We start from the raw sequence: 13,329 nt of genomic DNA, 5'->3' as shown, positions 1-13,329 counted from the left end.
TGAAAGGATAAGGATACTATTTGAAAAGTATGCTCCAAACCCATGCCAAATAAAAGGTTCAAATGTCAAACTCACCCTGTAACCAGGGTCTTCTGTCAGGTTACAAGAGGCAGCATTAACACTTGTATGCCACATTGTCTCTTTGATGCTGCAGCCATACATGAATACATTCTTTTTACGAGAATGACCATGATAATCACAGTAGACCTATAATAAATCATTTGGCAAAATAAACTCAAGGCATATGAAAATAACATTGTATGAAAGTAATAGAAAGATAAAGTTTTAAATTTGTACTGTTCAATATTCCAAAGAATTAGGCAACAAAATCCCTTATATAGATAACTCATGTGTTAAGACAAAAAGTGTGTGATTCATCTAAAGAAGACTTAATCTTCTAGCCTACCAATGTAACAGATCTATATCTACAGGTTTACAGGAAACCAGTTCTCCAAGTCAAATTTGAGTGTGACATGGTTTACAATACGTTTATTTGATGGACTAGCTACATACACAAAGTTAAAAAGATTCAGAATTGCTTACACACACATACTTACCAAAGGCAAACGTTTTATAGCAGCCAGATATTGCAGTAACCCTTTAGCATGGTAAATAGTGGGATGCAGGTCTGGATTTGGATTTTGCCACTGTCTGTTTAAATCTTCTCCACTTAAAGAGCAACGGTGGCTATTGTGGGGGGGGGTGGAAAAACACATGATGTAGTCTGTATTATCATACTTTTAAATAAGCCTCCCCCCCACCTCAAGTTTTCCTCATCACCACTGCTTCTTTGGAAGGAGTCTGGCAAGCAACAAACTTCAATTTTTTAACATGCCAAATAATAGAAATGTTTGGGGTGTTTTAAGCTATGTTACAGAAATAAAAACATAAATTAGAAGTAGCCTCTTATGTGAACTGTACTATTACTTATTTGCTGTTGAAACTGAAGGCTTGGAATTCTATCTAAATTCTAGTTCAAAATCAGTAATTTCGAATATATGGTATCTTTACAATTTTGGTGTCTTCTGTAATTTAAAGACTAATGTCAAATAGAAATCTAATACTTGAAATGTGAAGTTGTTAGGAGACAAGGAGCTGTGAGAAAAACAAGGACAAAGAAACCCAAACAACCCAGCAAACAACAATATCATCTCTGTATTCAGTCAGTGACCAGCAAGAACTTTTAAATTTGCAGGATTTCATGATCATGCTGTCATCTTCACTACATTTGCCTTAAAACTGTGTCTCCTGGGACAGCTTTCTTAATTGTCCCTGTATCCTGAATTATTTAATTACACATGTTCTAGTATATACATTCTTTTACATATATAAAAATAAAGGTTCTACTGAAATCCGTAATTAGTTTTTTTTTATTATTATTTTGTTCATAATACTTTTTAAAATAGTACCTATAATAGATGAATAGAAACTGTAGATTCACCACAGCAAAATTTCAAACTTCATTAATTCCCTGCAACCAAGTAAATGCAGACTGCTTAATGTGTATTAATAGCAGTTTCAAAAGGTTCTGAAATATCCCTTAAATTTATTAAGAAAAGTATAGCAATTGAAATAACAACTTTTAATCAACCAAACCAGGATACTCTCTTACCCTTTCTCTTACATACCTATTAATTTCCCACCTTTAAATAAAATTATGTAAAAGGCTTTCTTGAATATAAGGCACTTGTTTTTTTCATGTAGACCATGACCGTGTTTAGCTTTTCCTAAATGCAGGTGTGGTCTCATAAATTACACAAATCCAAGACAGAGAGACAATTAAAATGTCATGTCGCATCACACAGGAATGATTATCATCTATGAACAACTGAAAATATTTTTGTAAAACTGAAATTTGTGGAGGAATGTAACTGCCTTTTAAGAAGCCAAAAATCCTAGCAATATTACAAGTGTCTGTTGCCTTTTATTACATTAAATTTTGCATTTGTATCTTTGCAGGATTAGTTTATATTATTCATTTTTAAATATCGATGCAAAGATCTAAAGGCTAAAATATTTAAGGCTGAATATTTTTGAGTAAATATATGCTTACTTTCCGTTGATGACGCCATCTGGATTGAGCATGGGAATAATTTTGAAAATATAAGATTCCCGTAAACATTGTGCATTTGGACTATTACTCATAAGGTATTCCAGTGTTCCCTTCATAACCCAGCTTGCATTAGTCTCTCCAGGATGTACACGAGCAGACAGGAATATATAAGGACGATTCCCTGAAAGAGATATCCACAGAAATTGCAAAACATGATTTAATCTAAGTAACAGTTAGTTGATTGGAAAAAGAGCCAATAGCCAGCTGCATTTATTACAATGCAAATCCATTTGTAACTTGAGTATTGCTGAGTATGGGTACTATTGATAGAGCTTGCCACAATATTTTTGAAAGGACTGCTAATTATAGAAGTGTCACAATGCAGCTTTAAATTTGATCAGACAACTACACAACTAATTTGATCTGGCAGTTACGATTTTCATGAATTTTTTCCTAATAGACAGGAAAAATATTGAGGTGGACAAACAGATCAGGAAATGGCAAAAGCTCACTTCAAATCACAGTAGCTGGATGAAAGATAGTAGCTTTATGAAAGATTTTTTTGACAAGCAAATAACCTCAGAGTTTTAAGAAAAAAATTACTTGTCCAGTATTATTTTCCAAGAAGTGCTGTCTGCAAAATGCAATGCACAAACCTAGCAGCAAAAGATTTAAAACACATTAATATATACCCTTACATTTTAAGATATATATACCTTTGTTTGTCTACCAAAAGTAAGTATTATTAAATACAAACCTAATCCTGACTACTGAAGCCTCTTAAATTTCACAAAATTAATTTACCTTAATTTACATTGCTATTTTTACACTGCATAGTGGTTAAGACTAAATTTTTTCTACAAATACCTGGTTTTGCACTATTTTCAGTTGATGCAAAAATAAGAATTATACTTACTGAACTGACAGATATGTTCATAGTAATTAGACTCTGGCATGGCTGTAATAGTGACTAATGGACAGCTGTTTCCAGACAGGGTCTCACAGAGAACATCTTGCCGAAAATATATCTGTTGAGGGTTGTGCATAGACTCCAGCTTCTTTAGATGCATCTTCATCCCAAAAATAATGAAAAAATACTTCAAATCTTTGCAGTAACATATGACAGCATATTTCAAGGGTACTATTTAACAGATCTTTCTTTTAGATGTTCTAAACAATGTTCAGGTTTCCAGGATAATTTTGATAATGAAATATAATTTTCTACATCTCTGACTGATTGAATACTTCTCTTTACAGTCTGGTTTTCCAACTGCTTTGAGAAAGAGGAAGGAAAACAGGGTAAATTATTGTACACAGATGGTACTATAAGGGTATATGGAAGGCATGAGTCTCTGCTTCATTAAGGTTATCTGATAAAGACCTTTTCACTGCAAAAAGTAGTAGGAAGTAAAGGAAGAATCAATACACAGAAAACAGAGACCTGAGAGACATAATGGGAACCACAGCAAAGACCAAAGTCACCAGTCTCCCATTGAACAGGCCATTAAGAATCTACAAAGTCCTGGAGAGAGTCACATGATAAACAAGAAGAACAAAATAATTCTGGATATTCAAGAGAGGGGTGTGGTGCCATACAAAACTCAAGCACTTGATTCCTACAGTACAGCCTTAGCCATCTCTCTGCACAGCCTTACTCTACCCCTGTGCATCCAAGTGCTGTGTGAACCAGTGCAACTAAAAGGACAGGTATAAGTCAGTTTAGGGTCAACAGCTGGAATGCACAAGGGTCTCAGCATCAGTAGTTGGAGAAGCCAACCTCTTGGGATCATCTCTGGGGCTCCCAGGTGCTCCCAGCATCTCACAGGCTATGTGTCCCGTCGCAGCTAATGTTGCAATCAAAGCAGACTCCAGCAGCTGGAGCTGTAGGCATTGCTGGCTCTCTTCAGTCAGTGGTGTTAGCAAAGAAGCAAGGGGATGTCCCACTGCCAGTGACCGCAGTGGGTAAAGTTGCTGGTGTCCAACCACTGAGGCAAGGACACTGTGTCTGTCTGGTGGGACAATAAAGGTTGAGTTTCTCAGTGACAACACCTGAGCAGGAACACGGGTTACAAGACCATGTGCCTAGTAACAGCTGCTAGGGAATGGGGCTGGAAGGATAGGAAGCATATGCACCTTCCCTACAGATGGTGCATGTAGGGGCACACGTGAAAATTGCTAGTAAACTTCAAGATGAACTACTCAGTAAGGATGGGCTCAGGTCAAGGGAGGCGTATCAAGCAGGTAGACAGTCCATGCTGGCATCTGGGCAGAGCCACAAGTGCAAAGTGCCTCTGAGATGAGTGTGCAAGTGCACACATCTGTTTGCTAGTGAGCATCAGGCTGGACTAGACTGCAAACTGGAAGCCTGCACAGCAGGTAAGAGAGACCTGGGATCAAGGATAGATGGGCCATGGCAGTGCTCCACAAACATGCTTGTAATTCTAGAGAATAGGTTGGCTCGTACTTTCACTACTGGACAGCAATCCATACGAACTGCAGGGGAGGACAGCATGTCTGTAACTGTAACCAAAATCACAGCAGTGTTACACAGGTGTGTGACTTGTCTGTGCCAGTGCTTGTAGCCAGCCCTGTCCAAGGGGCAGTGGGCATTCACAAGTGTGTGCGCCTAAGTCTCTTCCTCTCCCTGGGATACAAACTCAGACCTGCTAATGAATATATAAGGAAACAGGAAAGCAGCAGCCATGTCCATCAGCCTGGGACAGATATCCTCAGGTCCCTTGTCTGGCCTCCAGAAGCTGGGCAGGAGAAACCTCCAGGATCAGGAGCCTCTGGAAGCAGCAGTCGCTTATAACATCTCTTAACAGGTAATTCTTTCAAAAGCCAGCACAGTTTAGTGAAAAGCTGCATTTAAAGATGCTATACACTGGCTACTGAATTCTCTACTTTGCTTTTACTGACAGAGGCAAACAAGAGATATTCTAGCCAAATTTTGCTTAGTGTTAAAAGCTTCAGAAGACTTCTTTAGACAATTCATAGACCTAAAAAGATATCTAATTATTGTAGTTACATCAGCTTTAGTTATCAAAAAGTATATGCAAAACAGCATATATACAAGTCATACAAGTCATTTAACTCAAACACAAACAACTATATCAAATTAGCACTGCTTCCAGTCAATTATCACAGAATCCCAGAATGCATAAGGTTGAACAGGATGAGAGTGAGACATCTGATCCAACCTCCCTGTTTCAAGCAAGGCCACCTTATAGCACATTGCAGAGGATTGTGTCCAGACAATGCTTGAACTCCCTAAGGATGGAGATTCCCCAATCTCTCTATGCAATCAGTTCCTGTGCTCGGTCACCTGCACAGTAAAGAAGTCCCTCCTCAGGTTCAGGTGGAACTTTCTGTGCATCAGCTTGTGCCCATTCCCTCTTGTCTCAATTCTTGGCACCACCAAGCAGAGCCTGGATCCACCCTCTCAACACCCCCCCTACAGATACTTCCAGACATGGATGAGGTCCCCTCTCAGTCACCTCTTCTCAAGGTCTTTCCTCATAAGAGAGATGCTGTAGTTACATAATCAATCATCTTTAGGATACCCAGGAAACCCCTTTAGCCTATAAGCATCAATTCAGGGATGTTCATTAGAAGAACCTACACATTTTGTCAATCTAAACACTAATATGAAAATTCTCCCTTGCAAGGAGAATTTTCAACTTCACAAAAAGAAAGAATCCTTTCAGTCATGAATGCTTATATTATACTTATATTATAAATATTAAGTAACAGATTATAAGATTCTCACCTTTAAAGTTGAGTATGTATACGGATAATGGTAAGCAAAGTAGCACACATCATCTTTATGTTGGAAAGTCACTGTGAATGTAATTGTGTAATAGGACTTTCCTTTCTGGCCCCCAGCAGCAACTGAACTTCTTGAAAAGTGATTCCTAAATCAAAAAATGAAGGTAATACACATATTATTTTTTCCCCACTATTGATTATTTCTGAACACACATTCTGAGAGTCAAACGGATTTTTAGTGACTGTATTTATCTTCAAAAATTTCATTCACACTGATAAAAGGTGAGCAAACAAAAACAGGCAAGAAAATAAAACAGACAAAAAATAAGCAAACAGCTACCAACCAAGATGGATTACACTAAAATAATTCCACCCAGATTACAGAAGGTTCATCACAAGGACCATGAGGTCAGTATTACTGGAAGTTACTAACATGATTTCAAGTAAGCATGCATATATATGCTCCCTTAAAAGCTTCGCAGAAACTGTGTCCAATTTCTAAGAAAAGCATAAAATATGAACAGCTTAAATATTAGTAGTGTGCTTACAAAATGAAACCCTGTATATTTCTATCACATATATTACTCTCTGCAGTAATTCCAAAAAACCCCCTCTTCACAACACAATAACATAGAACTATCAAATGCAGACACAAGTACTTCTCAAAAATAGTACCTCATGCTAATCTTCAGTGTAAGATTTGCTGTATGTATGGTTTGTGTGTGTACTTACTTGTAGTAACAAATATCTGTCCCAACACGAGTCCAACTTGGTCGAGAACGCAGTGCTTCCTGAACAGAATACATGAGGGGCTGCATACCTGAAAGAAATGCATCACACTTTAGTGCTTATCATTAAACAGAAACATGTTAGCAGTAATGGACCACATCAACACTTACCTAAAAGTATACAAATTACCTCCATTTATTTACTCACTGTCAGAGTGCATTTTCATGAATGTCTAGGTATTTAAACGAGGTGACAAAAGATTGCTGATTTTCAGAAAATAACAACTAAAAAGAAGAGTAAGACCTATGGTTTAAATCAAAATTGAGGTTTGCATGAATGGTAGACTACAAGCAGTCTTCAGTTCCACTCCATCCAACTTACACTACAAATTGATATTATCATCCATTAATGTAAATAGCTAAAAAATGATGTTTCAGGACAATTTTTCTATCAAGTAACTCTTTAAAGTCTATTTTTTGATACTATGCGTACATTGAATACTTAATATGAAGCTAGAGGAGAAAATAATATATACTAATTGAAAATCATTCATTCATTAGATAATTAGTCAACCACACTGACCGATTCAGTCAGTATATTAAAAAAAAAAATCAAAAGAAACTATTAAGTAAGTATACACAACATTAAAAAAAAATCCAAGCTAATTGATGAAGATTAATAATTAACTTAAAAGCATTCTATTACTAGTGAAGCTACCAGGTATTCTGCGACTTTATCAATGTGGATAAAAGTATATGACAAAGGAGAATACAGTATTACTTGGTAACAAGAGTTTGAAGCTGGAGGTGGGAGGAGAAATTTCTTCCTTCCTAAAGGATAAATTTCAGAATATACAGAAGGAAAAAAACAGTTTTGTGCTGAGTGACACACACACTACATACATACTCACAGAAAAGAGGAAGAAAGGTGTCCTCAGTCAGCCATTTATAAACTTTTGAATGAGGCACACACTGCAAACACTACTTACTAGGGACAGCAATGGTCACTTATAAACCCCAGCATCTCAAAGCAGACTTATTTTTCTTTACCATCATAAGACAAAACTGTTTTGGAATGTCTCCACTTACATTCATGTCTACCCCTATACAGAAATGGATTAATGATGACAACTGTCATTCTTCTTGATCTGTGTGAATCAACAGGTCTTTATGTTGCTCTCCCCTGCCCAATGGTCCTAACACAATTGTAGTTGCAGCTACCAGTTAATTTCTTCTGCTTTGGCCTCACTTACAACAAAACTTCATTTTAAAAAGTGACTGCCTTGTTAAGATGCATTTCTTCTTTTCAATTACAGCTGTCAAAACATTTTCTAGCAATACTATTAAACTAAAGAATTTAAAGTGACAACATGAATACTGCTAATTCTGTGAAGGAGGGAAGGAAACAGCTAAGTTAACTAGTACAGGTTTTTTCACATATTTCTTCTCAAAGTATGGGAAACATATCTTACCATAGTTGAACTGACTGTTTGACTTTTCACAGTTGATGATGTTAAACCGGTAACCAATGCCAGTTTTCATTCCACTGACTTCAAAGTAAAACCACTGATGATAATGATTGCTGTTTATATCTGAGTTCAGAATTAGATCATACTCATTTCTGAAAATTAACAAAAACATATCAATGATTGTAAGAAGCAAAAATAAAAGGCCTAAACCATGAAAAGTAGAGTTGAAATATCTTACTTTCTGATCTGAATAACTTTACGCAGGTTTCCAGATTCAAATTTGGAATTAAACTTCAAAACATCTGCCTCCTCTGGTACAGAACAACTATGAGTAGAAAAAAGGACCAAAATTTATAAAACAAATTTAGGCAAAACAAATAGCTTTCTTTTAGTCCTCACTTGGCAATTCAGAAACTCTTTTGACCCTTCTTCCAAATACAGCCTGGATAGTAAAAACACTGTTATGTCAGATGAAACTTTGTATGAAATCTGCTGTAAATATTATGATCCACATCACAGAGAAAGGAGAACTGGCTTAAGAGTATTATTTGAATTTTGTATACAGAAATGTAAAACTTACCTCAAATTATCGAGGTCATACACAACTCTATCTATAATGTCATTTTGATAAATCAGCCTTTCAATATCTTGACAGATTTTTGTCCTGAAAAAGAAAAGCAGAGTTCTCATTTCAATTGTCACTTACTGTTTCCAATCACAAAAGAGGAATTGCCTCCTACAGGAAAACTAACAAAGTCAACATGAAGACAGTGGCACAGTTCAGACAGACCTCAGTTTCACCCCCACTTATGTGCACAAACTCAAGGTGTACTTAAGTTTAAACACTTCAATTCACAGCTCACTGAATCCGGTATTTGTATTTGAGGGAAATGAGTTATCATGCACACAACTCACTGGGTTTTATCTGAAGGAAAAAAAAATAATGCAGTTTTATACTTTGTAATAGAAGCAGAAATTACTCAAACATTACTTATGTTAATGCTTTAAACCATGACAACACTTGATAACATTAGTAACTTACATGAATCCTACCATAACCAAAATTAAAGAGTTTTAGGGAGCAGGTTGTACAGTGAGTGTGTTAGTGAACTAGCTTTTCACCTCTGGAGATCTAGGTTCATTTATCAACTATGTAACAAATAAGAAAGAATTTGGTGATGTCAGCCAAATGTCAGGTGTGTGCTTATCCATATCATAAAGCCATTGCACAACTGGCAGTATCTAGGTCCTGGCTTGGAAAAGTAAGAGTGTGTTGCAGTTCAAGTATAAAATATACTGGCAGAGCTGTGTGGAAAAGCTTGCACAGCACCTGCAATAAGAAGAAAAGGAGGCAGATTAACAATGAAGAATACAGAAACATAATGTTAAAGTCTATTCATTCTCAACTTAATTAAAATAAATACTGTTAACAAAAGAGAAACAGAAGGTAAGTGCACAACACTACCACATTTTATTAAAAATTGAAATTAACTGAAAAAGAAGTCACAAGTCCAAGGTACTGACAAGATTGTGATAAAGGCTGACTCACCACAATCCATCTGAATAGTTCCGCTTAGGACAGAATTACAGATTTTTGACCTTACACTTGATCTTAGAAAACTCATTCCATCTTGGCATGCTTCAGCTCTAAAATGCCATAATACCTCCTAATATCACAGGAGTTTTGCCAAGACAAAATCCATCAATGAAAATCCACAATAAGTACTTTGTAAATAATAATGACATTTAAATACCACCACAATAATCAGTGTAGATAAAAGCAAGGAAGAAATAATATTCAAGATGCTCAAAAGAAGGAAAAGTAGTAGCAGACAATTTCATATTCCAAAGAAATGAAGATAAGCTATTTAAAGAAAATTCAAGGAAAAAAATATAGAACCGTTGATGTAAGCCCTGTGGTTAGAGATTACCCCTTGGTGGATCCTGATGATTAGAAAACACCAAAGTGTACAGAAAAAAACCCAAACCTTATTAAATTTTTAAGGAATAGAAAAAAGTAGAAATTTAAACCCAAATTTATAGGGTATTCTACTATATAATAATTTTCTTCCTGAAAAGATACAGTAGTATAGAAACACTTCAGCTATTATCAATTTCATTTATCCAAACAATAATACATTGGTGAGGTATTTGGTGATAATTACATGCTACTAAATTTAAAAAAGGAAGAAAAAGCATGAATTCAAAAACATTTAATCTCCTGGCACACTGCAAGACTGAAAAAAAAATCCTAAACCCCACATTGTTCTAATAAAACTAAGAAGAAAATCCATTAAGTCACACCTTAGACCCCACACAGTATTTTCTCAAATTACACGGATGGAATAAAGCAACCATTCATTTTCTAAATAAGACTTACCCAATGAGCAGTAACTAAGTGCTTACATTACAGAGAACATAAATCTCACTGAATGCCAGGAGTTTGGACACAGCTTTGTAAAAGACTTTAAAACTTTTTCATGCTCCCTACCAAACTAGTTTTTATAATCCACTATAAACTATTAAATCATAAAAAGATTAAACCCTTTTTAAACAAGTTCCCTTCTCAGAAGCAAGTTATGCAGCAGAAGACTGAGTCATTTGTAGAAAACTGAATTCTTAAAATAGTGTTCCTTAAAAATGTGATGTAGGATATTTGATTCAAGTTTTGCCATATTACCTGGTATTTAATTCTATTTCACACAAGACCTCAAAAAGTTACTTTCAACATAAAAAATACAACAAAAATAAAACACTTTCAAGTTTAAATATACCCTAAAATTATCTTCATGGTCTAGAAATCACCCTTATGTATAATTGTACAAGGTTTATTTTTCCAGTTCCTTATATCTAACAACAAGCCCTGGAATGATAAACTGTGTCTGACTTCACTCAATTTTATTCAGGAAAATTCAGAAATATTAATTACTACAAAAATCCTATAGGGATTTGTGAGATTTGCTTAAATGCAGTTCTTAGGCGATTCCTGACACAATACCATCGCCCTTCTAAATCAGCTGAATCTATCTAATAAATAGCCTGCAAGGGAAGATTCTCCTCCTTCAACACTGAACAACATTCATTATGTCGCAAGTGTTTCAGCACTTGTTTTTTCACTACAAAGATCACTTTTCCATGACTTGCATGCAACAGCTGAAGGATTTTCATTCAACCACCTAAAAACACTTAATCTCTTAATCATTTTAATTAATATCTAAATATAAATACAAAGAAACTCATTAAGTTGGTTATAATTATGAATATAAAGGTGAAGGCATTCAACCTCATAATTAGGCAAGTGGCGAGGTCTCATAGCTACTACTACATGTTCTGCTACTGTACTCACGGCTTTACAGTAACTCACTATTGTATTAGCCAGCTCTTCACACCACTTCTGCAAATTATTCTGAAGAATCTCATCACTCTTCATCATCTTCTATTATCTCAGAGTGAAGAAATACAAGGCTGTGTTGGTGTGTTTTTCTTGTATGTCATTCTTCAGGACCTAACACAAACTGCATCCTCTGCATTTGTTACCTCTAAACTCTCTTATACTGTGAACACTAAACACTTTAGTGTACTAATTTTTTAACTTTTTCCACTATGTTTCCCTGAAAGACAGATTTCTAGTTCAGCAGAGAAAACGTGAAGAATCTTTTAACTATTAACTGTCCTATCTTTGCTAAGGCCTGAATGGAGGATTCTGGTGAGGATGTTGTTGTTTGAAAGGCGGTGGGGTTCTGTAGGTTGGTTTATTATTTTGCAAACTACAAAATTTACATGGAAAGTGGTGGGAAGGCAGAAAGGAAGAATATAAATTGAATTTTGTACTTAGAAGTTGAATTCCAAAATTAACAATTACAGAATCAGCTTGTGTTCTTCTTTATGGTTCTGCACTGATCAATGCGTACTCACCTCCCTTCAAACTGCTTTTCACTGGAAACAGTTTTGGATTCCGAAGTAAATAGTGCAACGTTGCTTGTTAATCACAGCATACCTAGGGTTGGGTGGGACCTCTGGATATCATCAGGTTAATCTCATCCTAAACACAGTTTCTCAAAGGAATGAAAACAACAACAAAAAAAGGAGTATGGTAACTCACCTCTGCACCCCATATGGCCTTTCCAGAATAGGTTCCTTTAATGGGGGTGGAATATGGCCAAAATAATCTGGATAGGCCACCTCTGAGTAATCTGGAATAGATTTTGTGTCCTTCACCATTTCAAGATAAAGATCACAGTCATGAACTGGTGATACATCAGAAACTTGAAGCATGACATGTTCTCCTGATGAACTAGATCTGGAATCCCCCTCTTCCTCTGAATCCACCCCAGTGCAGCAGAGTTTTCCCAGCTGGACAGATGATCCTTCAAAGAGACTACCTCCACAGGGTGAAACATGATCACAGGGTTTACTACAAGCAAGTGTGGTAAGGCTACCTTTGCTTTCCTTCTTTACTATACACCCTGCACCATAATATTGATCACTTTTTGCACTGTTCTGGAGACTGATTCTGTCCAAGCCTTTCACAATTTCATGGCTTAGACACTGGCAGGATGGAAGCACATTTCTTTGATCATTTTGCGGATGTAAACTACTGTCTTTCATGTTATCTTTCCTTGGTAGCTCCAGAAACACTGGCCTTTTATTGTATTCCTCTGTCAATATAGGATTGCACTCCTTCAAAGCAACTCCTTTGGTTGATGGATTTGCTTCAGCCAAGTGCTCCTCACTGGCTGTAGGAACAACAATAGGTCCACTCATATTTGCATCAGATGCAAAAGGCTTTGGTTCCTTGGAAACTAAGTCCCATTCCTTAAAATACAAAAGGTGAAAAAATTATTTTAAAAATTATTAACAAAAAAAAGTAAACAGTTCTCTAGTTTCACCTACATTAGAAATATTTATCTTTCCTTCTTTTAAACACAATTTAAAAGGTGACAGCTGTTACAAAGCATCAGAGCAATAAAGTTTCATGTTTTAAAAGAAGGCCTCAAAGGGCTAACAAGCAGTTAGTTAATAACAAAGTAAAAAGTCCATACACTTGCCCAGATACTTTAACTACCTATTTTAAGTAGGTGCACAGTATTTAAGGAGATGCCTAATACAATGAAGCTCTTTCAGAAATCTCACATCCTTCTTCAGTATTTTATTTTCTGCTGAATGCAATATTCAGACATCAGAAAACAGTTTTCCTTTACACCTACCCACAGTTCCCCCTTCTCAGTAAGGCTGAAGCAACCATAAAAGCTAATTAAATAAACCGGGATAAAGTACTCCCATATGTAGGTCCAGATCTGCAGACCCATGA

At 36.0% G+C, this 13,329-nt stretch overlaps 1 protein-coding gene across 1 annotated transcript in view; it reads right to left on the bottom strand.

Moving 5' to 3' along the window:
* Nucleotides 1–13,329, bottom strand: part of AGTPBP1 (ATP/GTP binding carboxypeptidase 1) — a 59,704-nt gene that overhangs the window by 21,195 nt on the left and 25,180 nt on the right. The window contains exons 14-23 of the mRNA XM_062513109.1: nucleotides 12,121–12,833; nucleotides 8,599–8,682; nucleotides 8,257–8,343; nucleotides 8,022–8,170; nucleotides 6,554–6,641; nucleotides 5,823–5,967; nucleotides 2,970–3,123; nucleotides 2,054–2,234; nucleotides 558–687; nucleotides 76–207 (exon numbers count right to left, since the gene is read on the bottom strand). Coding sequence (XP_062369093.1) covers nucleotides 76–207; nucleotides 558–687; nucleotides 2,054–2,234; nucleotides 2,970–3,123; nucleotides 5,823–5,967; nucleotides 6,554–6,641; nucleotides 8,022–8,170; nucleotides 8,257–8,343; nucleotides 8,599–8,682; nucleotides 12,121–12,833 — 1,863 coding nt within the window. The remainder of the gene's footprint in view (nucleotides 1–75; nucleotides 208–557; nucleotides 688–2,053; nucleotides 2,235–2,969; nucleotides 3,124–5,822; nucleotides 5,968–6,553; nucleotides 6,642–8,021; nucleotides 8,171–8,256; nucleotides 8,344–8,598; nucleotides 8,683–12,120; nucleotides 12,834–13,329) is intronic.

Source organism: Cinclus cinclus, chromosome Z, assembly GCF_963662255.1.
Source record: "Cinclus cinclus chromosome Z, bCinCin1.1, whole genome shotgun sequence".
Classification (NCBI taxonomy): Eukaryota; Metazoa; Chordata; class Aves; order Passeriformes; family Cinclidae; genus Cinclus; species Cinclus cinclus.
This window is presented reverse-complemented; position numbering and strand designations above follow the sequence as displayed.